This window comes from Haemaphysalis longicornis, unplaced genomic scaffold, assembly GCF_048455015.1.
Source record: "Haemaphysalis longicornis isolate Haplotype H1 unplaced genomic scaffold, Haemaphysalis longicornis Haplotype H1 scaffold_1, whole genome shotgun sequence".
Lineage (NCBI taxonomy): Eukaryota > Metazoa > Arthropoda > Arachnida > Ixodida > Ixodidae > Haemaphysalis > Haemaphysalis longicornis.
The window spans coordinates 460802093-460828860 of record NW_027526203.1 but is presented as its reverse complement, the minus strand read 5'-3'; the positions used below and the strand labels follow the sequence as shown (position 1 = coordinate 460828860).

The window sequence follows — 26768 nt, the reverse complement described above, 5'->3', positions numbered from 1 at the left end:
CCTTGAGGCGCGATGACCACGCCCCTTTTCCACAACCAGGTGATTCAAAAGCGTGTCAAAAATCACGTTTCCGTTGCAAAAATGAAAACAAAACTGATTTTGAAAGACCATTTTCTGATCTAACTCCGAACAGCTTTACTTGTTCGAGAAACGCTTGGAACGCTATGAAAAGGCGCTCCCAAAAGTATGGATCAAATTGATCGATTTTGATAGGCGCGGTAGCGAAAGAGTTAACACGCGTTTGTTCCCTGACCCACTCCGCTATCTTCTTGTCCCTTACGTTACACCTATCATCTTCCTTTCCATTGCTCGCTGAGTCGTCCTCTATTTAAGTTATTTTAAGCCGTCCTAAATCTATTCCTCAGTTTAAGTTGTCCTCAATCTAATACCAGAGCTTAAATAAAAGGATTGTACAATGCCGACACATGCCGTCACCCCGATAATAAGGAAATCACACCAAAACAATCACCAGCAGCAGCAAGCTGAGACGCAATCCGTGCGCCGCGCTGCCGTAAAATAAAGCACACGAGGACAAACATTGCACGTACGAGGTACAAACTTTTAATAAACGCAACTTGACGAAACAACATTGATGCTCTCTTGCTATACGCCTATATGTATGTACACCAGTTTTGTGTTTTTTTTTTCGAATCAAGCCCAAAATAGACTCTTTCCGAAATTTCACGATCAGCTGCCAGGCTAGCAAAATACATGTATAGCCGATAAACCGCAACTTGAAAGACATCGGTCACACAAGAGCGACGTGCTAGCGTGCTACACGTATCGTGACGAGGTAACAACAGTGCGATGACCCTGTATAAGCGTTGTCGCGAAATTAACTTAGCGAACAAGCTCTCCGATGGCGTCTTCGAGTTCACCTTCAACGTATCGTCATCTCTCCAAGCGTCCCTTGTCATCAGACGCCGCGCATAAACCCCGAAAACACGGGCGGCCGTACGCAGCCAGCGTGGGGTTCGAACGACCCGCGAGGGAGGTTGCTGGCGGGTGCCAGTTAAAACACAAAAATAAAATACGCGTAATACTGTAACACAGATGTTATGGGGAATGAGATGACTTAGCATAAGGGGCTAAAAGAGCAACCCAACGCTCCGAAACAAGTTCGCTGCGCAAATGACGAAACTAACAAGACGCTCACAACGAATCTTGGGACAACCTCGAAGTGGCTTCGTAATATCAGAATGGAACAGCGAAGCCGAAGGTCCGGCGAGATGCGCGATGACGTGAGGATGAGACTTCACTCGGCCCACGTCAGCGTGCAACGCTCGCGTGTTCGCTACCACCGGCATCCGTCCTGTTTTCCTAGGCCACCTCTTTGGGTGTCCCACCGAGACATAAAAAATCAAGTGGGAAACTTGTCGTTACCTTCCAACGCATGTAATAATTAACAAGAAAACAAAGTGAACTAGTTTCATTTAAATAGAACTAAAATCTGAGCTCAGCTTCGGCCGCCTGTACTTGGCGAGTGTGCGACCAGAGGGCTTCCCGTCGAGAAGGGATGGCGCAAAAATGTAGCGCACTCGTCCTCCGGCATTTTGGATTTTGGGCGAGAACCGATTTGGACTTTTTTGACGACGAGGGGAGCCCAGGGACGATGCGGAGACACAACCTTTGTTGAGTGACGACACGTCGCAGATCACGAGCCTGCGCGACAGCTCCCGCCAGCTGACTGCACTGGGTAGCGACGGGGTCCCCGTGGAACAGGCCAGGGGAAGCCTCTAAACATCATCGTCATAGTCGGGGTGCACACAGTCATTTCGGAAAGAGTCTACGCAGCGAGGCAGGCACGAAGCGAGGCAGATGACACGAGGGGTGGGCGACAATAAATAGGAGGGAGGGCCACGGACGGGCAGCAGGCCACGGCGGGGGTGGTGGGCCCAGACCACTGGAATGTTCGGCGACACTATGTACAACAATCCAGCCTGGTTGGATGACGAGCTCGCATCACAATGCGGGAAGCAGCGACGACTTCAAGGTCACCAGAGCCGTGCTCCACCTACACCTTGTCCGGCTGCAAAAAGAGCGGAGCGAAAGAGAGGGGGCGCCCTTAAAAACTGCCAAACGTACGAGCAGCTCAGAAGGGCTGGCAGGAGTACACAATGAAATTACGAGCGACACACTCGTTCTGAACGCCTATCGTGCCGCCGTGGCAGAGGAGCCACCATGGGGACGAGTTGGCTTTACACTTTCCGCGAGGTCTTCTAACAAACGTTGCGTGCGTGAAAATTACTTTCTTTGCAGGACTACGGGCCTTTCAAACAAAGTTTTGGGCGGTAAGAGCCAGCAGCATGAACAGCGATGGATTACTAGAATGTAAAGTATTAATGAGGTTGAATTCCACAACGATCGCGCAGCTTCGGCAACTGAAACCTGAACGCGACTTTTTATGTTAGAAAATACAGTTATAACGACTCTCTCGAAGGACATCTGTGCATATGATTCACCCCAACTTCATCACTTCAGTAACCTAGCATTGCGATCGAGCCAGCAAAGGTACCATTTATTACGAAAAGTTTAGTCTGTACTTGGACATTGCGCAACCGTAGTATGACGTTCTGAGTTGTGCGATGTCACAACGTAGAACATACTTCTTAGCTAAACCTTGCTTCCGGAAGTGTTATTCATCAAATTTTCACCTTTGGAAGCACTGATTGGTCATACAGGGGAACTTTGGCTAAACAGGCTAGGAATATTTTAGAGGCAAAGCTTTTTAAAACTTTTTTCCCCTAAATTCTATCCCATTTTTAATTTGTTTTTCTATGCTTTCTTTTTTTTTCACAAGAGTAGTTTACCCTTACTGCTTTGTTTTTTGCTCACTTTCGTCACCCGTGACGCCTCCACGTTTCTCTCTTCTGTCGCATCCCGTTTGCACCGATGTCGCTTTGGCAAAAACCCTTCTGCCTTGACATATCAATTAATCTTCTTTATTGCAGACTGCTTTGTTTATTCGAAACCCTAAACAATTACTCTACGTTATGCATTTATTTTTTAATCATCTTTTTCTTTCGCAAGGATATAATTACTTCCTGTTTATTCCGAGTTCATGTAAAAACCACAGAACAGGTTAGACTTCTTACCAGCGTAGGATAGAGGAAAGTTGATGTCCGGTCCACTCCATGCGAGTTCTCTGCCGCGCACGTGTAACCGCCCATGTCATTCCAGGCGATATTTCGAATCTCGAGGTCACCGTTTTCCAGGACCTGCGCACAAGGAACACAATAGGAAAAGAACACAGGGATCAGCAAACCATTGACACGAAATCAGCTCGACCCCACACCGATAACGGAATCCATACAAGTACGAAGAAAACGTATCTTTGCTGCACGTCCCCTCCTTCTTTTGAAACTGTTGTAATAAACTTTACGGATGATTAGATAATTTAAGCAAGGCTATCAAGAAATAAACGCTACAAACATAAATATATACACAATATTTTACATTTTGGCTGATCCGCTAGCAGTAAGACTTCTACATTTCAAACTTACGCGATCTGTTAATTCTTCGTCAAATTCTGGTGCCTACCAAACTGAGCGCGTCAAGCTTTTTGTCCATGGTGCGAATTTACCCACGAATTCGCTGCTGTGGCGCCGTTCATGCGGCAAAACGATCTATTTTTGTAGCTGCGGCAACAGATAGCTTTTTCAGCACTAGCAGCGTCACAGCAGCGACTTCGCAGCTAAATTCGCACAATGTAGAGCGGGTCTTAAAGGGACCGACCCTGCAGCACTTTCTTCAACTTTTTTTTGAAATCTTAAATGCTTGCAGAACGTAGTCACCCAACACACCCAGTACTTAGATTATGGGGTCGCAGTACCTCAGCCAAAAATAGCTGCTATATGTCCATCAGATAACTTGGAAACTCGCTCAAAAGACTTATCTCTCTTTCCCGGTCTTGACGTTCTTCGACCGCTCGAATTACGTCACTAAGGCCATGTAGCGACTGTTGGCCGGCTTTTCTTCAGTTGCAGCAATGAACGCTTTTCGATAGCAACTTAAAAATACGCCACAAAAACAAAGCAGAAATGGAAGGCGTATCTGGTGCAACGAGCAAATCACGCACTGCCGCTCAGTGCCAGCGAGAACTATAGCTTTCGCAGTGGTTCCATGCGCGAACGAAAGAGCGAAAGCGCGAATGGAAAGTGTTGCAGGGTCCCTTTAAGGCGGAGCAAAATAGAACTGCACTCTAAGAAGTCCCCGTGGGTTGTCTTCCCCACAGCGCTCCAGAATGATCAAGCGAAGTGGCCTAGTGTGCAAATTCGACGAATGACGTGGCTGAGCATTAAATTTTTTTGGGGGGAAGGGTATCTGCGCAGGGACGTTGCGCAATGCAAAACGCCATTCACGCCTTGGGTGTTGTCCCTGCCCCCATGCGCTTTTTTTTTTTTTTTTTTGCCAAGTCGAATGTTGGGTTTCATCATTCACCGAATTTGCACACTTAGTCACTTAAATTGATCATTCTCCAGCGCTGTGGTGCAGACGACCGACGGGGACTTCCCAGTGTGTGGCCCTTATGGCGTCCCGACTGTAAGCTGCCGGAATGAGTGCAGCGGCGGAGGTGCGCGGTTGTACCTTGTATTTGTCACTGTTCTGTAGTTCGGTGTCGTCGGGACCGAACCAGGAGACGCTGGGCTTGGGCGATCCGACGGGCCGGCAGAAGAGCTGCACTGTGCTGCCCATCAGCTCCATCCGGGTGTGCGTCCACATGGTGATGCGAGCAGGCGAGCCGGGAGCCACTGCGGAGAGAGAAAGCAGCAGCGCGACATTCAGAGCTAAGCCGTGAAAGCATCGAAGATGTTCGGCAGCGAAGGCATTGTTACCGGCAGGAGCCCCGCGGCGCACTGATTTCGTGTGCCCTGATCTGTGGACGTTATATGGGCCTCATTAGAGGGGTGCCAATACCTTCTCAACAACTCTTTCTTGAGCAAGCCGGTTGGCCATTGAAGGCAAGGTAAGGCGATCACAGAAAGCTCTCTTCCCTAGCTGCACAGACGTGCATTGCACTCATTGAAATCGCGCCTCGTGGGATGGGAAACGGAAGTTGTCCTTGCACCATCATGCTGAACCTAATGAGCGCTTCAACTACCACGTGACACGTTCAACTACCACGTGACACACATACAGTGCTATGACGTTGAGAGCATACAGTAAGTAACATCACGATGGGATGCGGTAATCGGTAACGTTCTCACTTGCTTTCGCTGCTATACTGTATTGCCTTCACTTGTGCCATCAACTTATTTGCGGCGTTCGACGGAGAACTGTCTCACAGAGCCGCGTATTTTTTTCTTTCTCAGACACCAACCATAAACTACATTCTCCACCCGGAAGGACTGGGGTCGCGTACCGAAGGACTTCTTGACGAGGCACAGGGGGCTTGAAGGAGCGGAGCCGACCTTGGTCACCTTGACCTTGGTGGTCTTGCTGATGCGGTGGTACGGGTTCTGGGCCACGCACGTGTACTCGGCCTCGTCAAACTGTGCCGACGCGCAGTCGATGAACAGCCGCGAGCGGGTGTAGCTCAGACCCAGCATGGGCGCGCCCTCCGGGTTCACGTCCTCCTCGGTGTGCTCGGGAGCGCTCATGTCCTGCGGGCAGAAGAGATCGGGGGCTCACCACGCGCTGCACTTACCCGGTTCGTCTACGGTGCCCCTTATGCGACGCCCATCACATGTGACCTTCTTCATCGTGTGAACAAGAATTTCCCAGCTTAAAGGGACACTGAAGTGATATGTAAACATTGCGGGATTACTTGCGCAAATTGTAGTCCGGAGTCCCCAGGCCATGTTTCGACCACCCTGGGCGCGTTTACGCGATTTTATTTAGTAGAAAAATTAATTCGAAAATGCTGTCCTCCTCTCTTTAAGCTCGCCCATTTTCTGCGGCGTTTTCGTGTGACGTCACGAGGAGCCGAGCTCGCAATTGGCTGCGCTACTGCACGGCTCCCCGGCCTTCAGACAGAGTCAGTCGGCCCAGCGTTTCGTCGAAGGCCGCCGACGGGTCGTCGCAATTCGTTCGCTCAGTTGAAACGAAGCCAGGACATGTTTGTGAATGGAAGAATCTTCCTTTCTTTACTTGGTTAGTTAGTACACTGTATCTAGCTCCAAGTCAAGGTCGCTTCACACAAGCGCTGCACAAGCGCACATGCGACGCTTCGCTGACTGGTACGCCAGTAGGAAAATATAAGGTCTCTTGAAGGCGGGACAAGAGTCAGCGAAGTCAATATAGGTACTAAGGAAATAAAATCAACTTATATTTTTACCATACAGCGTAAAACTAGGGTGCGGGAAGCACTTTTTTGCGCTGGGCGAACAGGCACAGCGGTCAGCAGCACGACTACGCATCTGCGAACGCTTTTCCGTCTACGAAATGCAATTGCTAGACGTGAGCTATTGGGGAAACTCGGGCGACGCTTACTGCACGAGCGCAATACAACAAATAGTCACCTAAGCTGCTTGAAATGCCAAAACTAAATAAAAGTGTAAACTGGTTGTACAATATATACCCTATATTACCAAAGGCTGCGGAGCCCGCTCCGTGGCTGAGTTGTCTGGGGCCTAGGTATGCCACCGCAAGTATTTTGCAAGTCACGAGTTCGAATCCCCGCGGGTATGTGCTTTTTTTTTTTTTTTTTGTAAGTTGAGTTCGAATCCCCGCGGGTATGTGCTTTTTTTTTTTTTTTTGTAAGTTAACTTTTTCGTTTTCCGCCGATGTTTTCTATATTGAGTTCACCTTTTTTTGGGCCGCAACGTTCATGGCTCCACGAACTAGTTCACAAAACGCGCGCAGGCTGGCACTGGCGCGCTAGCGAGTTCTCGTTGGCATGCTGTTGACATAAGCACCGACTCTTGCAGGCAGTGGGCACAGGCCAGAATGAACAGACCCTTGGCCTGGTGCGAACACGCTTTTTACGATACAGGCATGCGGGAGGCAAACTCCAAATATGGGGGAAAAGCGCATGACATTTGGGCGTCTACGGGTACCCGGAGGGCGTTCATGCACTGCGTAGGTCTCGGCTAGTGAATGCTACGATTCCAAGCCGTCCTGGGAGGCTTATCTTTATGCATTTTTACCGCTGACAACATGGCAGAAGCGCGGTACGATGATTACTAAGTTATTGAGAATGCCCATCCAACAACGCCACCAGTTGTATTTTACAGAACCGAAACCGAAACCGAAACTTGCTTGGTTGCTGACCTTGGGCATCGTCCAATCACGGTGCCCGCTCCTCCCAACGTCACAGCTTTAGTTGGTGCGGCCGCCGCAAACCGCGCATGGTAGTTTTTCTTCTTTCGCGCTTTGTAAAATAATTACCGATTTGTCAACCGGATAAACGATGAAAAGTGTGCTAATTTGAGCCAGTCTACGCAGTGCAAGCAAAAACGGGAGCTTGACAAATTCACTTCAGTGTCCCTTTAAAGAGAAACTATTTGGAATTAAATACGGTGCATAACAACAAGAACGGTGCTCGTACAAAAGCGGCGAGTTGGGTGAACCTGCACATATGCACATATTCGTCGTCAAACACAGCTTGTAACATGGCATGAAGCAACGAAGGGCAGAAGACTAGAGCTCCTGAGTCCATTTTTTTCGGCCTTTTGATTTGGGCAATGTTTAATGACAAATACAACTCAAGTCATAACACTTCACGTCGCTGTTCTCCAGTTCAATCTGTGGGATTAGGCCGGCACACAGTATTTAAGCAGTGCAAAAGGGGACAAGTATCTCTCTATGTTTATTCTCTCTCTCTCTCTCTCTCTCTTTCGGAGGGAACTCATTGTCTTTAGAGTACGAGAGATATTCGTGTTCGTGAGTATGTTCGCATAAATGTTCGCATAGATAACGTTTGCGTTTCGTATCAGTCAATTTATGGACCGATGTAGTGGCTAGAACCCACTGTGCCGAAGACAGAACAGATCGACTGTAATCACATCGTCACCTAAAGCTTTGCCTCCTTTTCATTCTTATCGAGCACAACTGCCATCTCATCTGGGCCCGTTTGCCCGTACGCATAAGTTCCCGATTAAGTTCCCGCTTACGAATAACACGGCAATAAGTCGAAGTCGGCCAAGGCAAATAAGCCGGTTGCGGGAAAATCCGACGAAAGCGCTACCCTAACCGAGCATTTTTGTCTGTTTCGGGTACACGACTTATTACCTATACAGCGCTGAAGTTGTAGTTGAGAACTTATTCCTATACTTATCGCGTTCGGGCAAACGGGCCCTGGAGTCACACTTGGAGTTTGCCCTGTGATACCAGTATTTTGAAGAGTGTTCTCTCTGTCAGGGTCGCAAGCGTAGAAATTCGCACAAAATTTCTTCGCTGTCTACTGCTAATACTACTCAGTACTACTCAGACAAACGTTGTTGCCGCCGCTTCTGCAGTGCGTGCTACGGGGACACAAATTCCTCGGCGTTCTCAGCTTCACCTTGGCTCAGCTGCAGCTGAGACAGGGCGCACTTCAATCACGGCCCGTCGATGAAAAGCGCACCCAGCGGCCGTGTACCCGCGCTCGAGTCGCAGCCCCCTCTCCAGCGAAGAGAGGGATGAGTGGGAGGCACTCCTTCTGTCGCATCAGTCGCTCGCAATGAGAGCCATTATGTGTGTTCGCGGTGCGATACTGAAATGCTCGACGTGCCGCCACGTGCCCTCGGGGCCGACCACCAAGGCTGCGGAGGCGACCGCGGAGTGCGTGGCCGCGACCACGTATGCCGCAGATTAACCCAGAAAAAAAGACGAATGCAGCGTGGGAAAAAAGAGAAAAATGTCGGCTCGTTCATCTCGCGATAGCTGCAGCCGCTGCTATCGCCTTCCTCGGTTACCATCGCTTCTTCTGCCCGGGCTGAATGAGGAACGACCACGGTCCGCAGCCAAGCGAAGAGCCAATCTTGGAGGCAGTCTTTTATTTACTTATTTTGCCTGCTCGGGGGGTCGTGGTGGGAAGACGTGCAGAAATTGTGCACGCCAATGGCGGGCACTGCCTGCGCTACGCTTCTCGGATGTTTCTTTCCCCTGGGGGCCGTCAAGAAGTGTCCGCCCTCTTCCGCTTTTATTTATTCTTTTCGGTAGGAAAATACGAGTCCCAACCAACTAGCATTTCCTCTAATATCCGTTCCTTAAGCTTAGAAGCTGAAAATATAAACCGGCTTATTTGATTCCTTCTTTCACATCCCTCGCGCTTTCATTTCGTGCAAAAGTAAATCAAATAAACTAAACCTTTACTGCCGATGAAAAGAGAAAAAAATCGTCACCTGAATGCGCAATAGCGAGGTTCTAACGTTGTCTTTCGGTAGTCGGATTCATACATTACTTGCTAGAAGCGGTGATAATAGTGCGGACAGAAAAACAAGGGACAACTTTATCGTGAATGGCCAGAGAAGGGCACGCCGTGCATGTGCATGCATAGCGTGTCCTGGTGGAGCAAGGAATACGCTATCAAGTAAACCAGGGCAGGTGTGGCGATTTTTCCGCGCTCAGCTTTAATGTTATGAGCATGTTTAAACGGCCCAATATATTTTTCAGATCAACCACAGCAGCCAGGTAATAAATGACGCGAGTTATGCACAGAAAGTGTGCCTACATTTCTATTAAATGCCCGCCGGGTTACGGTTGCAAAAAGTTTGAATATGTTGCCATCTAAGCCCCCCCCCCCCCCCCCCCCTCCTATCTCTGGTGAAAAGAGGTGCTGCGGCCGATGGAACGATGACTGCGATGCCAGAGGAAATGATAGGGTCCACCGCCCGCCGCTCTCCCCCACCATTCTGCCTCGCTTGTGGACGCACCGGTGACCGGAGCAGGCATGTGTACGCATTGGCAGTGGAAGAATGATTAAGGTGATGTAGACGCAGGATCGCTAACAATTTAACAAAATGTGCGCCAGTTATCCTCGAGCAGACTGCAGTGCTCACCTGGCCGACGCGGAGTCCGTTCTTGAGCCAGTGAATGGTAGGCGGGGGGTTACCGCCGGCTTCGCATTCCACGACGAGTGAGTCCGACTCGGAGACAGTCATCACGTCGGGAGGGGCGTTGCGAAGCTTCAGGTGTGACTTGCGCAGCAGATTGTTTCCAGAGCCTGCAAGGAAGCGAGCGCCAAGTCAGGAACATCTTAGAACACGGCATCCGCGCCGGGAATTTTCCCAGTCGAGTCTAGGATTAGAGAGTTAAGTGCTTACCGACTCGTGAGCCCCTCTGTGCCTTGGACACGAAAAGCTGCGCAAGAAAGAAACCGTTTTGCTTTTAATTCAAGTCGAAATCACATAATTAACGCCCAGCATTCCCACAAGCGCAGGATTTTCTATAATGTGGCAATGGGTTCACAAAGGGAATATGCGAAAGGAAACCGGCACGTGCTTGTCAGCTTTTCCTCTTTCCTGATGGGCAGCCGGTCAAAGATCCTTCCCAAAGCTCAAGGACGCGTTTCTGACGACGCGGTGAGGGCGTGAAGGCCGACATCGTAAGATCTGGGAGGCCTGGCGCATTGGCGACGTGCGTATACGAACGTAATAAACTGTCAGCCCTTCCTCGAAGCATAAGCTGATTTCGCGGGTGTGGTGACCTAGGTCATGCACGGAGTTGCTGCCGCTCTTGTCAGTCAAGGAAAAGCGAACAAGAAGCGCAGCGGTTATCGCGTTTTGCTGTTCCCTTGAAATATGCGAGTGCGTCAGTACTCTCCGTGCTCGCTGTAGTAAAGCTTATCACCCCCTTCGCCCCCACCTTTAATTTCAGCCTTATCTGTAGAATTTGCTGCCACTTCAGGGGACACACCGTATCTGCACGTATGCAGCTAATAATGCGGGACCTGGACCTTTGATAGCAAGACACATGCAAAAGGGAAGGGGCGTACTTCTGGCCCCGGTTCCGTCTCTAACCGAAGGGCATCTTTGTAGATACTAACCCGTGCGACACATTTTTAGAATAAACAAACAGATTCAGCGTCTCAAATTGCGCTTCAGTTCCGCCGGAAACCGTTCCACAGGGGGAAACGTTTGAGCACTGCACGTAATGGGAGGGCCGACATCTCCCCGAGACTGTCCAATGATGACTAAAGAAAATGGCAAGCATAAATAGGCTGTATTCTAGGGATATAGCCCTGCACTTGTTTTCATCCGCCTGTGAAGCCCGATGATAAAAGGTTGCCGCCAGGATTTTATTGTGCGGGCGGATCAATACCGTGTCGGTAAGAAGGCGGGTGCCCGTCGTCTGCAAGGCCGCCGATATTATGTCCACCCCATACACTGACATTCTTTTTAGCTTGGTCACTAGAGCTACAACATTCGCCTCCGGATGCCGATAAATGCTGAGGCTTTGTCCTTGTCGTCTAGTGGGGAGACGGTACTGACCCCGACGGCGTTGCGCTGCCGGGCCCCTTGGTCGACCAGCGACCTGCCCAGGACGGCAGGCAGCAGCAGCACCAGGACGCTGATGAGGCTCGCAGTTCGCGGGCGCATTCCGTTCGCAGGGGTCCTCGCAGCAGGCTGCTCAACTCGGAGGCACGCTTCCTGCGCCACACACAGATGGCCAGCCATTCCATCATTCAGCCGTCCTCCAAGAAATAACCATGTGCAGGTGGTAACGGCAGAAGAGCCACAGAAAAACGAAACGTCAGCACGCGTTCGTATGAAACATTCACGTTATTGCGCCTACCGCCTCGGTCTCAACCGCCACTTGGTTAACCATGTGCAAACTGTGCCACATTGCGCGGAGACAGCCGCCAATCTCAAACTGGCGCATCAAATGCTCGAGCTTTTATCTACACGAGCTATTGATCCCGGACAAGAAGCCAAAAGAATTAAAAAATAATGAACATTGCCGTTTTACGTACACGTTTGCGGTATACATACCAGCTCCTTTAAGTGTCAAGCGCTTCTTCATAAATGCAAGAACCTCGATAGGAGTATACTTTAGTGTCATCAGTCATTGGGCAACCGAATGTTGCATACCCGTATACCATACTTTTTTGTTGTTGTTTTCTTTCTGTTTTATTGTGTTCTTGCTTGTGTCTGCTACAGGAGATCTACAGGAGATTTACACGTCCAGCACGCATTACTAGCAAACAAGAAAAATTGTGATGCCGTATGGCCTCTTGCCGCCCCTAGCCCATGTACTGAATAAGCTATGCATGAAAATGTGCACAAATTATTTGTGAAACGAATCGCATTATTGCTTTGGAGTGACCCAGCCCTCGTTTTCAATTTTGCCCCAATTGCTCCCAAATTGCTCAGAGACGGCTTAATTAGTCTACTCGTTTGAAGTTGTGCGCGCTATCTAAAAGGTGTTGGCACCTTCTCTGCGGACGCGGACATGAAATCCGGTGTTGACATGTGTCACACAGGTCGGGACGATCAAAGCCTACGCGCCGCTGATCACATCATCATGACTCCGCCGGAAGCGGCACGACGCCACCGCGCCAGACGCGTGAAGAGGGGCTACGTGATCAACGCAGCCAACATCTCTCCTTAGCACGAGCCACAGGGTGTCTCGTCACGGCTACATATACCGCAGAAGAACTTCCGGACAACAAAGATCGCTTGTTGAAAGGGTAGAAAGGGGGCACTGCGCAAACGCAGGAGCCGCCCTCTGTTTACCAGCCAGGCGGGCAGGTTGAGCGTGTAGCCGCCTAAAGCGCCGGACGTGTGACTGTATACGCTGATGTGTTTACCCGTCCTGTCGAAGACAATATGATGTCTTTAGCTTCGCGGGACCGTGTTACCGTGGCAGTGACTATATACTGTTGTAGCGTACCTGAAAAACGATCCCGGAAAAGCAACACGATCGACGTTACTGCGCGCGTGCGCAGGCGGCTCCCAGGCTTGTGCGCATGCGCAGTCGCCCCGAGCACGTGCTGGGTACCACAGAACAGTCATCCGCGATCCCGTAACTCCGTAATAGCCTCGTCAACATGACCGCGCGCACACCCGTTGTTCACGGTTCTGCGCTGAGCTGGCTCCGTCATGCAGGTGACACCCTAACGACACGGACCCCTTGTTTGCCCCCAATAGAATACAAACGCTGCTCCGCGCCGCTATGACGGCCGCTGAACGATTCCTTGCACTCGCGGTGGTGGCGTAATTTTCCTGCAATGATACCCACCGCGATGAGCGCATTTTTGTCTAATGAACCGCGTAAGGCGAACATTCGGAACAAAAAGTACATCGCTACGTCTCAAACTTCCCACCGCAGGCATTCGAACCATTTTTGATATGAACCCACCCTGACCAAATAACCTCGCGAGGGATTATCAGGCGGGATCAAGTGGAGTGGCGAGTTGCAAAGAAGCCTGTCGATAGCGACACGCATTGAAAGCGCGCATAACGAACCGCTGTCACGCGCCGGACGCGAACAAGCTGCCTGCACCACGAGGTTCGGCTGGGAGAAAACGCTTTGACCTACAAGTGAATCAACCCTTAACTGCGACGCCACTCCCACAAATTAACGCGCAGGAACTAATTAGACACGCGTGACTGTAGCTGTCGTCCTGGAGGGCAGACACTCACAAAGCCTTGCAGTCACACGACCATGCTTTCAGGCGGAGTCCGTATCCTTTCGCCATTTTCACGAGAGAATCCGAGCTTTACATACTTATATGAGAGTTCGGCACTATATAGCAAGCGGTCTTCCCGCCGGACTCTCGCAATTGACCGTCTGAAAGCTACTGCAGACAGCCTTCAGTCGGCTCAGCGCAGCGCTAGGAAAGCTGGACAACCTCCACAAAAGGTGTTTACTGGCCACACGAGGCGGCCCTTGCGTGCAATAGTGGACTATCGATATAACGAATCCTGATACAATGGACATCCGAGCACAACGGCCCCTTTCAGTGCTTTTGTTAGGTCCCTGCAGGGCTTAGCCAATGACAAGGTTCGTTGTAAATGGACCATGGTTAAACAGTATAGTTGCAACAGACCAGGTTTCAGATTTAGAACACCGCTAGTGCCGCGTTTACAACGAGCTTCGCTGGACGGGTTCTTTCGAAAATTATAACTAATATAAGAGTATAACAACGTCTCTTTGGAAAATTGTAACAAGTAAATTTTTTCAAGTTGAGTTTGTAAACATTTCTTTACTATATAATTTGTTCTTTACTTTATTTGGGATGCGGCGTAGCGCGGGTAAAACAGCTTCCCGCGCTGGACCTTCGTGGTTCGTTACAGCGACAGTCGATTTGCTCAAGTACTTGCCGTACAAGCTGCATGTAGGTTACAACCCGCATAGCGGGGGGCCATGGGCTGAACGTTGAAATGCGATTGGACGCGTCAACGTTCTTCACAAAACCATTTAAATGCTATTGCATTATTTGGCTACTCCCCTCCATGATTAATGCGGACATTCATTCGCGTTTGCGTGCGTGTGCGGGGAAATTCACAACACATGATATCGCATTAGGACTCTTTGCACAAGCAGACCTACAAGATGTTCTATTTTTCTTTTATGTTTTTTTGAGTAGGCCATTGCAGCGCTTCGTAGATGATCCAATCTCTGAACTCTACGCAACCTAATTGGATGCGTTTTTCCCGTTGCACCTGAGCGACCAATCAGTGCGTCCGAGGGCGCAAATTAGGCAAACAACGATTTTACTAGGAAATTCCACCTAATTCAGTACAATCTAATTCAGTTCAAAAACAACATCAAAGCATTTTTCGAATCGAATGATACGATGTGCCTCGTCATTGGCCCACTTATTCCACTTCATCTCAATAATTGTTCATTCATGTACGTAGTGTTAAAAGCATAACCATGGCTGTAAAACATAATTTACTCAGCAGATATTTTCACTGGAGCTTCCAACAATTAATAATTATTTCGAAAGCCGCAATGTCGGCATGCACTAATTTGATAATGGACCTACATAATTTTTAGTCATTTCGCTGGTAGCTATATCCTTTTGTCAGTGAAGGAACCCACACGTCGTGAGATAACGTACAGGACCAGAGATATCTCCAGATACCAGAGGACCAGAGATATCTCCCTTTACGTTCTGCGGCGCCCAAATTTCCCATTTTAGTCTATAAACGTGAGGCACCACTTAATTCCTATAAGCAACCTTTTAATACGAATCCCATCAAAAAATTATTTAGGTTTCACGCGCCGAAGCTATACATGCATTGTGAGGCGCACCATAGTGAAGGGCTTCGGATTACTTTTGACCACCTCTGCACCTTTTTTTTAACGTGGGCCGAAATCTCGACACACGGGCGTTTATTGCTTTTCGCCTCCAACAGAAAAACAGCCGACGCGTCTGGAATCGAACCCGCGTCCCTGGTCTCAGATGCACAACGCCTTGGCCCCTAAGCCATCGCGGCGGGTAAAATCCCACCTGCGTTCTTCTTTGTTCCTGTTTTTGTTCAACTGCCAGAGTTTGGAGTGGGCGTTTATCTCGGCTGCGCAAACAGAATAAAAGCCAGGAGTGGGTTGTTCGTTCCCACGCCCTCATCTTATCGCTTAGCTTGCGCAACAGACATACGCGGTGTAATGGCAGTCGTACCTACGTTGTTGAGGGAAATGTCATCCCAAGCTGTAAAATATTTTTTGGCGGGCTCGAGGCCACGAAATTTATTTATCATGCCCCGTGTTTCCCTCATTCACTGTACCACTTACTTCTTTTATGTCATCCCTTCACCTGGAAACAAAAAAATTCCCGTCTAGCGGCGCCGATATACATTCCAACACTTCGCTTCACTCGCCTTTGGTTTCAACACAGCAAATCATAAAGCCCTTGTTGACACCAGAATCCTGCGCACAGATTATATACTTCACGTAATCACGATTACGTTCCCCGTCTATAATCTTGAGACAATTTAGAATTGCAGCACTGTCGAAATACATTTATTCCAAACACGTTAGGGAGTAAAGAGTAAATCCGAGCAATCAATGAGCAACGTGGCTAGATCATAACAAGATATTTTTTTAAAGAAAATCTACCCGGCACTCGACCGGCAGGACTGCGGGCACACCCGCACGCGCAAACTGGTCTGCAGTGTGCGCATGCGCCTTGGCGCCGATAGTGTATACGCATACACCGGGGCATACATCTTCGGCTTGAGTGTTCCAAGACAAATTTCCTTAAATAAACACTTATTTCACGTCACTGCAACCGTGTGCCCACTTGCACATTCAAACGAGGGCGAATAACTTATTTTTGGTCTTTTCCTTGATTGATTCACTGTAGGGTTCAACACGCCGACGCAACGCAGGCGATAAGGCGCGCCGTAGTGGAGGGCTGCGGATTAATTTTGACCGCCTGGGGATCTTTAACGTGCGCCGAAATCTCGTACGCACGGGCGTTTTTTCTTTTCGCGTCCATCAGAAAAGCGGCTGCCGCGGCCGGGAATCGAACCCGCGACCTCGTGCTCAGCAGCGCAACGCCTTAGCCGCTGAGCCACCGCGGCGGGTTTGGTCTATTCCTAAGTTCCTACGAATCCGTTAAGTTTTTATTGCAACTATACTATACTATATACTCTGTGTGTATGAAGCCTTTTCTGAGATAACGAAAAGTATCAAACGCCGTCGTGGCCGGAGTCTAACCTGATTCCCTCTGGCTGCGAATCGGATGTCTTACCGCCTCTGCCATGCACGGCGGTTAGTAGTTTTTCATGAGCAACCCTCCGCTGTGGCTCAGTTACTAAGGCGTTTCGCTGTTGATCACGAGGTCGCGGGTTCGATTCCCGCACGCGGCGGCCGCTTTTCTGATGGAGGCGAAAGGCTAAAATGACCGTGTGTACGAGATTTCGGCGCACGCTAACGATCCCCAGGTGGTCAGAATCAATCCGGAGCCCTCCACTACGGCGCGCTTCATCGCCTGCCTTGCGTCGCCGCGTTAAACCGTACAATCAATCAGTTCTCTATGAGCAAAGCGTTGGACGTAATGTCTGCACAGCACGCGTCAATAAAGGCTTTGCCGCCTCGCCTTGCATACAAGGACCCTTTCTTGCAGGTGTGGGAAATAAATATCGAAAGTGCGCCGGGGGGGATCGTCGTCTGAAAAATCTAAAGAAGAGATTTGTCACGCCAGACTAATGATCCCACACGACACATATTCGCATGAGAAACTGACAGAAAAGGCCCTATCCAATATCTAAGCGCTTAGACCGACGTATGCACATATGACACGTGACCACATTCGCAAAGGAAACGGTGAAACAACGGCTTAGCAATGCCCAAGTTGTTGCGATGAAATGAACTTCCTGACGATATTACATGGCTGGCGATGACAAATCATCTGCGATACTTTTAGGCCCAAGAGCAGAAGAAAGAACAGAGGGGGGGGGGGGGGGGGGGGGGGGGTTGCGCAAAGCACCGAAGCGAATGTTCCCCCAAGCCGCGGTACAAACACAGCGCGGTTAATCTGAAAGAAAAAAAAAATTTAACGGGCTATACAAGCTGTTGCGTCCGCAATCACTTGCTGCTTACCTCGGTTCAGACAGTGGAATGAATTTTCCACGGGCTTGCGTGATTGAAATCGTGCGGGCGGATTGTGGAGGCGACTACGCCTGCACGTCTAGCGCTTCCACGAGAAGAAGATCGACTGGCCCACGACATGATAACGAAGTCGTTTCAGGAGCTTCGCCCATGAAATGCCCAGTATTCGCGCGCGATTACGAGGTCGCGTGATGAGTCTTCACCACACCTCCCTACCCCCGCCTTTGGCTGCTTTTTTTCTCTTCCTCAAATATCCACGCCCTCTCCAACCCGCGCGGCCACGGGACTGGTTTTGGAGTGCTCGTGTCATGGGCGCAGTTTACACTGCACAAACCAAAGACGGGGAGGCACGCCATACCGCTTTCGATGTCAAACGAATTAAAACGGTAAGGTCTTCGCAGCACAAAAATACAAACGATGTAAAAGAAACAGAACATAGTTGACGCATGCACTGGTGTAGCTAAATCTGTCCCGTTCGGTACTGTTTTGCTCATGTTAACACACAGTTTCGCTCCTCCCCCCCCCCCCCCCCCCCCCCCCCCCCAACCCCCGCAACGCATGACAAGAATTCGTGTGGCTTGTGAATAGATTGCAATTGAATTTTGCGGGTTTAACGCGCCGGAATAATTCGGAATAATTTTGACCACCTGGGGCTCTTTAACGTGTGCCGAAATCTCGACACAAGGGCGTTTTCGCTTTTCGACTCCATGTGAAAGCAGCCACTACGGCCGGGTTTGATTCCAATGCGATTCATCGGAATTTTATTAATCTATGCATTCACATCGAAGTAATGACTTTATAAAACTTAAATAGCCTGCGGCTTCCCTGAGAGCAGCGAAAATAAAGCTGGTTCCATATCTCCGCTTTCCAATAACCCCCCCCCCCCCCCACACACACACACACACACGCACACAAACACATACACATTTTTTTTTTAAATATGCATTGGCCATACAGTACTTGCGCGCACTTCAACGTAATAGTGTTGTAATCGTTGGTTCAAAAGTATGGACAAGATAAAATATTACTGTGTTTCCTATGGCTCGTCAGTATTATTCAATGCAGCTCTAAAAATGATAAGGAATGCGGGTATAACCTTTGAGCGGATGCTACGACAATGGGTAACATGAGATGGTAAGCTTAAAGCAACCGGCAAATGTTTGCGTTACTATTTGTCGTTTTTAATTCCTCCTTTCAGCGATTTTTTTTTTTTTCAAGTTGCGCGAGTAGCAAAAGTGGTTGTCGAAACAGTGCACTACCTCTCCGCCCGTTTCACCGCTGTACCCTGCGATCGCCTCGCACTCGATGCACGGACGTACGCAAACGAGCAGCGCCTGCAGTGGGTACTTCGCTTAGGACGTGTATCGATGAGGGAGCGCTGACTGTCGCGCGTAAAGCGATGCGCGTAAGCTCCAACAGCAGCGAGCGGCGCTGCAATCGCTCTCGTAAATCGGCACAGTGAATCGACGTAAATCGGGTCGCTGGCGGCCGAAGATAAGCCCCGACGCCCATGTGCGTGGGTCCGTCCCAGCGACAAGCGGGTCGCTTCTCGTTCGCCGAATATATAGCCTCCGGAACTGTTCGGACTGTTCAGCTGGTTTGATCAAGTGCTGCTGTATTGCACTGCACAGTCGGAGCCAAACGGACCAATTTCTTATGGTTCGACACGCACGATGCGAGAGAGAGGTGATACAACTGTCAGGAACATAAACGCGCCCTGCATGGCCCGTCGCAGCGATAGCGCAGTCGGCATACAAGGCTTATCCGGTTTAGTTATGTTATTTCATCGAATTGGCTACCTCCCAACGACCGTATAATCTTGATGCGAGTTCTTAGCATTAATCACGCTATTCGAAGCGCCATAAGGCGTAATGTTGATGTTTGTTATAAGGGAAAAAATCAATTGCAAGCAGGCCACTGACAAGCACGTTACTTCATCTCTCTCTCTCTCTCTCTCTCTCTCTCTCTCTCTCTCTCTATATATATATATATATATATATATATATATATATATATATATATATATATATATATATATATATATATATATATATATATATATATATATTTATAATCACACACGGACACAACGCATACCGCAGACTCACTGCCCAAGCACATGTTAATTAGCAAAGCGGTAGCTAGAGAACTACGCCAGCGTGTATAACGCGACTGCTGCTGGTGAGATCGAAAGCCGGGTACATTACTCCCATCGGAGGCGTGGTTTGCTACGCCAATCGGACCAGGCTCGGTGGAAAGGGCACGACCAGAAAAAGGCGGCCGGCAGTCGTTTTATCTCCGAGGCATTGCACGTACCCTGTTACTGATAGCGAGCTTCAGCGTTCGCGTGAGGTCACGTGACGTGCAGCGCCAGCGGATGCAAGCAACGGCATGCAAGGGTTCAGGGTTCGATAAGAGCGCCTTGGACGGTGCACTGCTGCAGCGTCGGGGGATCGACCCACAGTGGAGAGTGACGCAGCAGAGCTTATATCGCCCTCGGACGGAGCACGTGGAGCGAACGCGGTGCGGCCGACGATAAAGGGGCGGCATCAAGGGCCGCCGAACAATCAAACAAATTCCAGCCCTGCGACAAGACAGAAAAGAGGGGCCCTTAAAGGACCGGGAAGCGCCGTTGCTGGTGGAGTCGCGCTATCTGGTGTTTGTAGCCGTGGCAACACAAGCAATCGAAAGTGGCGCCCGGGTGGCGGAAGACTCTCCCACACATCTGGAACCCTTCTGTCCAGAAAGAGAATGTGTGCGGAGCAGATTATCTGACAAGCGATGAGACATTCCGGGCCACGACCACCGTACGCACCAATCACGGTCACGATGCGCGTTTTGTTTGAGTAGACCTGGCGTGGGTGCCGTAGGAATAAGCGGCTCTAATCTAATTGCACATGCGCAGATAGCGACGCCGTCCACAAACGCTAACTCTCACAAATGCCCAGTGGCTGAGCGATACCGGCTAAATATGCCTTTCTTATTCTTTTCTAGTCCGTGTGGGAGTGTGTGTACATTTGCGCACGTGCGCGTGCGTGCGTGCGTGCGCTTTCTACCAGTTGAGAACCCGTTCATATCCGTCAGCATGATGTTCCCCGAAGTGCCCCGCTTTCTTTATTCTTGATAAAAAGATAAAAAGGCGCTGAAATTCCATTCCGGGACCCCAATAAAATTGTTCGTTATCTCTCCCTCCCTCCCTCTCTCTCCTGGATCTGCTTCGAGATGCACAACGCTCCCGAATATCCAGTCACTTTTATTTTTTTTTTATTTACAATACTGCTACCCCTTGCGGGCTGTAGCAGGTATGGGAGGTGCACAGGTGAAAAATACACAATGTGAAGCAAAAAACAAGTTCTTCCGACGGAAGAAATTGATTGATTGTAAGGTTTAACGCACCGACGCAGCGCAGACGATGAGGCACGCCGTAGTGGAGGGCTCCGGATTAATTTTGACCTCCTGGGGGTTCTTTAACGTGCTCTGAAATCTCGAACCCACGGGCGTTTTTGCTCTTCGCCTCCATTAGAAAAGCGGCCGCCGCGGCCGGGAATCGAACCCGCGACCTCGTGCTCAGCAGCGCAACGCCTTAGCCACTGAGCCACCGCAGCGGGTACCGACGGAAGAAATCACGAGCATAAGTTCTATTGAAATGTGTCGTCTCATTGCCCTGTGAATGGTGCAATGCAAGGCATTTAGGCTCAATTTGCGTGATGCGCCAGTACCGCTCTTCGAACAAAATTGACGTGAACCTATTCCTCCCGTTTCCCTCAATGATCTGTCATTCGATCGGGCTGGTGCGAAGAAGACTCACGGAAATGGTATAGAGAATATTGAGACATAAAAGGTAAAACTATAGTGGCCCGTTCGTGTGACCTGACAGCTGAGGGAGTATGGCTCCTCGTTGTCACCTTAATTTTCTCTCTCTTCATTTCCAACATCATGCAAGGGCGGAAAGCCTTCGTCGATGATGACGCCGTATGGGTGCCTTCGTCCTCCCATGCATGGCCGTGGGGTGCCCCCTTCACGCTCGGTATACCTGGTGCTGCGCAGATGCGAAGCCGCCGCATGTGCGTCGCGGAGCTGGCCACGCGTATCTGCGTGTGTAGCCTCTCGACAATGACATACGCGATGTGGACACAGCACCCGCATGTCCTCAATACGCGGTCTTATGCGCCGTTGGACGGCTTCCAGGATTGCAGCAGCAACGGCGGGTGCTTTTCAGTGCTGCGAACATGACCCACCGTTTATGACCGCGAAAATTTACGCGCCCGTAACTCTTCATCGAGCCAGTAAAAGTCAGCCCCCCAGTTTCGTCACGGTAGCCGATAAAAGCGCCGAAAACATCACGGGTATACGGGACGACCTGTTTTCGACGTATACAACACGTGCGAGTCTCAACGACGCCACACAATCGCGCTGCTGGGGCAGGCCGGCAAGATCAATGGCTGTTCTTGTTTTTATTTTTGCGGATTTCGAGTTATCGCGGCACCGCCGAAGGCACCGGCATACTGCTTTACTCGTATGCTCTTGGCCCAAGTCCAAATTAATCTGAACCGACTACTCCCACATGCGTGCGTCGCAACGTGTTTTGGTAAGGAGGTGGGTGGTGTACACGGGGGTTGAGGTGGTAAGATTTCATCCCGAGTAGAACCCTGCTTAAGTTTATCCGAAGTTTAAATAACGGTGGCGTTTTTTTTATTAACATGGTATTATCCTTGTGCTCTTCCTGGACTGGAGGTAACTGATTTACCTTATCAGCCTATTGAGTGTCCATCGCAGCAGCTATAGTCAACGGAGCGCGAGGTCACGAATAGAGGCAAAGTTCGCCGGTAGGTGTGAAGCCCTTTCAGTGGGCCCATAAGTGAGTACTCCTGAACTAAAAACGGCCGCAATAACTGCTCGCGGACGCACAACAGAGGAACTTCCTTGAATCAATGAGACCGCGCTGAGCTCACTTCACATGTACCTGGAAGTCGCTTCTAACCGTGAAAAAAATAATTTCAAATATACGCAAACCTAAACCAGTGTGTCACAAATTAAACTAAAAATCTAAAAATAAACTACAGAAATTATAAAATGCTTCCCAGCGCGTGTAAAACTGATCTGTTTACAAGGAGTCTCGAACGTTTTATTTTGCAGGAAAATATTTGGCGATAATAATGTTCTCTGCGAATACTTAGCCTGTTTCAAACAACTGGGGCGGGCAAGCCAATTGAAAGAATTTTTCCATGCAGGAGGAATGCTAGTGAAGTGCTTGCTTAGTTAATCGGGACACGTTTGATACGAGAAGTTCGAGTACTGCAACATAAACCAATTATTCAACGGTGACATTGTAAAAGCTGTCGGTTGTTTCCGCAGGCCGGACGCTGAATTCTCGATTCGGGCTCACCTCAGCTCTGCGCAGTTCGTTCTCCACCACAGACGTTTGTCGAAACGTTGCCGTGTTTCCATGTAAACACGCTGCTGTACTGCATTCGTTATTTGTGTGTTTACTTTTGTTTAACTCTAGTGAGTGCTGCAAGAACTCAAAGTAGTGCCTCCAAAAAGCAAATTAAATTAGCGACGTTATTTGGGCGTATGTAAGTGCAACAACCTGACAGGCGACCTGTACCTCGGGGAATATACTTTCACTTGTGGCATTACATCATGGTTCCCTGAACCTTGTGCCGGAAACTGATGAACGCGCATCGCCTTGGAGAAAAATAACTCTCAATGTATTTGGCAAACCTCGGGATCCATAATGCTTTACTTAACGTAGAATTTAAAATATGATCGAGTCACGCGACATTTCAAATGTCTTCTTCCGAATCACTTTTTCTTCTGCGATGAGCGAGGGAAAAGCGTTGCATTGACTGCCCTAAGGCTCGTATGCATAGCTGAGAACGTTCCAGCCTTTACTTTCTTTCTCTGCTTACCACTCAACCGTTAATCTCGAAAGTTTGCGCTTGCCCTCACGGCCAGCCGCACTCGACTCGGTGCATATATAGCAAGTCCGGAATGATATAAGAGCAAATGAACTAGCGCTTTACTTTCTATTGTTGGGCATGGCTGGGGCTGAGGCCGCCATTTTTTTTGGCTCCACGGGGTACACGGTGTGCGATCAAGCATTACAAAATGTGAGCTACTATATTCTCTCTCTCTCTCTCTCTCTCTCTCTCTTAGTTGGGACATTGCCGCTGTCATTGCTGCGATTACTGCGAAAGGTAACGTTCTCCCCATGCACGTGATTAAAGTCGATAGCAGGTTGACTGTTTCACGTCGATTAAAGCTTGTAGGTGCAGTGAAAGGTCGAGTGAAAGGCCGGTCGTATCACAGGCCGAACGGCATCTCGGCGAGCCGCTCTGAGATCTATAGGGCCACGCTCTTAAGACCGACCTGTAAGGAAGCGCCGGCCTTGGCACGCTTCCGGTGAGAGCCTGAAGGTCCCCCGGACAACTAATCTTGAAGCAGACGCTAGCAAAGCTGATCGATCGTCTGCCGTCGGTTACGTGCCAATGCAGGCAGGGCCCGCGGACCATATGGGAGGGCGAGTGTAAAGACTAGATAGTCAGGTCTCCACGAAAACCGAATGCGCGTGCTTATAGGTGAGATTACGTGCGTTTTAAAACGTTACATTCAGTGTGAAAGGTATGTCTGATAGCAGACCAATGCTCGCATGCTCGCTACTGAAGACAGAGTTCGTTGGCTGGGCTCTCTCTCACCTGTCAAAAATGATCCTCCTCACCATAAAACGTGGTAAGTGGACTTCGCGGGTGTCGGTATGTATACAAAGGAATTAAATGGTTGTGAAGATGCCTTGTCCTCACGGACTTCTTCACTTGGTAACTTCGTGGCCTGCTCGTAAAAAACGACTGACGCCAAGGACCGCGTTTTACGACTGCCATCAGTGGAGATACACGTGTTTCTTCTTTTTTTTTTTTTGTGGCGCAAAGTGCGCGCATCCATTAGCGGGGCTGTTGGACATTTCTTGTCGATACCAGACTTTTAATATGAAGCAAATGTGTAATCTATCTCAGGCCTCTACCAAGCCGCATAGAGAACAACAGCAACATTCCCTTCTCAAGTTGCCTTAAGGGAGGTGGCATACCGGGCTGAAAAAGAAAGAACGCTGTTAGTCTTAGTGAAGAGTCCATCTGGAGGAGATGGCAGAACAGCCGAGCTCCCAAGGCCGCCGCCGTCGAGGCGTCTGCACGGCGAGCTCCTCCGAGTGGTCGTCTGCCCCATTAGTCATCCGGCGAGAAGAGTCTGCCTCAAGACCTTGAGCACCTCACTGGAAAGAGGAGCTGAGGCCAACCCTCGAGTGGCCGCCGGCGAGACAGGGGTTGCAAATCACGGTCGTGCATCCGCCTGGCAACCGAACCCCGAACCAAAATGCCGGCTTCGCCCTGACTGGCAACAAGGCTGCCGACGCAGAGGCGAAACGCCCTGCTCTGCATCTCGACTTTCGCTTCTGCCGCGGACGTGCACTTCCTCACGCGGTCCTTACTCGGCAAACGGGTTTCCTGCCCCACGCTACGTGTCAACGTGCATATTGTGCCTGAACGTGCACGCGTGCTGTGTGTACGCGCCGGGAGGGCGCACCAGACAGGGACGGTGCTCAGGGAGTCTTCAGCACTCTGTGCCGCCGTTTCCTCCTCCTCTTTTGACAGGCATATAAGCGCTGCCGCTTATATTTTTTTTTTGTCTCTCTTTTTTGCGGCAAGCATGTTGCACCGAGGGCTTGCTGCTACGCCTGAACATTTCCCAGAGACACTAGAGAATATGCCACTTCCATTCAATTTTTCGACGATGAATAAATCAGCTAGTGAAGTAACTCTTAGCACTTGCTGCCAATTTTTTTTCGTTCGTTATTTATTTTATATTTTAGGGAGTTTTCTATGCCCCGTCTTTTTAAATAAGATTCTCGGCACCGGCAGTAGACAGCGAGCAGTTTCGGCGCGGTGAATTCAACAACGAGTGAATGCAGCTCCACACAAGCTGATTCCAACATCGACGCCTTGAGGTACTGTTCGCAACCCGCAGGCTTTCTTTTACAAGCGGACTTTCCACGTAAGTTTTGCGAGTCTTGTGGCAACAAGTGGGGCATCAAAAGTGTAAAAACCAATGGCTCAAGAAAAGTTCGGGAATTATATTTTTCGCCATTTATGTAACGCGAATGATTTATTATCGCGTTACACGAAAAACTATCGTTCGAGCTGAGAAAAAGAAAAAAAAAGGATTTTCTTCGAACGAACAAGCGCATTGTTCCCAACCTCGTGCGACTGACGGCAAAGTGGGAACGCGCCTTAATCCAGTAGCTGCTGGTTCGAGCTGAAACGGTGGGCAAGTTCGAGCTCGATAAGCTTATTCCCGTTAATATGGCATCTGTTTCTCGAGTTATCTTTTTCTCAAAAATTGCCTTTCTTGGGTGGTGCAACGCGGTTGTCTCTTGGAAGGAACGCTTCACGGCCTTCGCAGCCGGTGACAGGAAAAAAAGCGCAGTGCCGAAGGGAACAAAGAAGGTGCTCCAACGTGCGGAGCGAGCGTTAGCTGCTTCCAAGTTCAACGACACCTCCAAATTGCAGTGTGTCCAGACAAGGCGTGAGCGGAGGACATCCGTCATCGGCGCGCCGCAAGCCGCCTGCAATCACACTCCGTTGCGGGGGTCTGAAGCACGAGGAAAGTTGTCACTATGGGGCGTTACAGCTGGCCGAGGAAGCGAAGCGCGGGTAAACCTAATGATTAGACGCCGTCGCATAAATGGCGAAAGAGGAAGAAATAGCAGGTCTTCGTGCCGCTATGCGGCCGCTACTTCGCGGCATCGATGCGAGCGGGAGAAACCGTCGGCACTTACGCTCACTATACTCCGCGCACGCGCTTATCGCTGGAATTCCTCGGGGAGCTACGCTCGCTGACGTCACGCTACGCGGGCATGCCCCGATGCTCGGCGGTTGCGACACGCCGGTGCACCGTTTTCGCGCGTACACGCTGCCCGGAAAAGAGGCCTCATTGAGGTCGGGCCCCCGATAGGATTGAGGATGCCCCGAGGCTACGATATGAATGCGCGCACAGCGAGCGAACAATGGATAAAAAGGAGCCCCGCGGCCGAGGATCAAGGTCGATGAGCTAAACTGGGCAGTAGCGAGGAAATGCTAAAACGGTGCTCTTTTCATTGCAGCGAGAACGCAATCTTAGTAACGCTGCCAATACTTGGTAAGGCGGAAGCTCCGAGGAGGAGGCCAGCGTGGAAAGGCGTCCAAGCGGCGCTGCTTCCGGAAGAATGAACGGTATACGGAAGGCCAATTGTGCCCGTCGGTCTCGTTTTATCGGCATCGCCGCTGTATATATGTGAGTGTCGCTGGTAA

General features: G+C 49.9%; 1 protein-coding gene across 4 annotated transcripts in view; it reads right to left on the bottom strand.

Moving 5' to 3' along the window:
- Positions 1-542: 542 nt before the first annotated feature.
- Impl2 (Ecdysone-inducible gene L2) overlaps positions 543-26768 on the bottom strand; it is a 171799-nt gene continuing 145573 nt past the window's right edge. For 3 of the 4 annotated variants that reach the window (XM_077687974.1, XM_077687972.1, XM_077687973.1), the window contains exons 2-8: positions 11355-11513; positions 10188-10224; positions 9924-10087; positions 5363-5603; positions 4588-4751; positions 3096-3218; positions 543-2029 (exon numbers count right to left, since the gene is read on the bottom strand). In XM_077687974.1, the coding sequence (XP_077544100.1) occupies positions 2015-2029; positions 3096-3218; positions 4588-4751; positions 5363-5603; positions 9924-10087; positions 10188-10224; positions 11355-11462 (852 nt within the window). In that variant the 5' untranslated portion in view covers positions 11463-11513 and the 3' untranslated portion in view covers positions 543-2014. Of the gene's footprint in view, positions 2030-3095; positions 3219-4587; positions 4752-5362; positions 5604-9923; positions 10088-10187; positions 10225-11354; positions 11514-17418; positions 17443-26768 lie in introns of those variants that run through there. The other variant, XM_077687975.1, reaches the window with a different exon arrangement.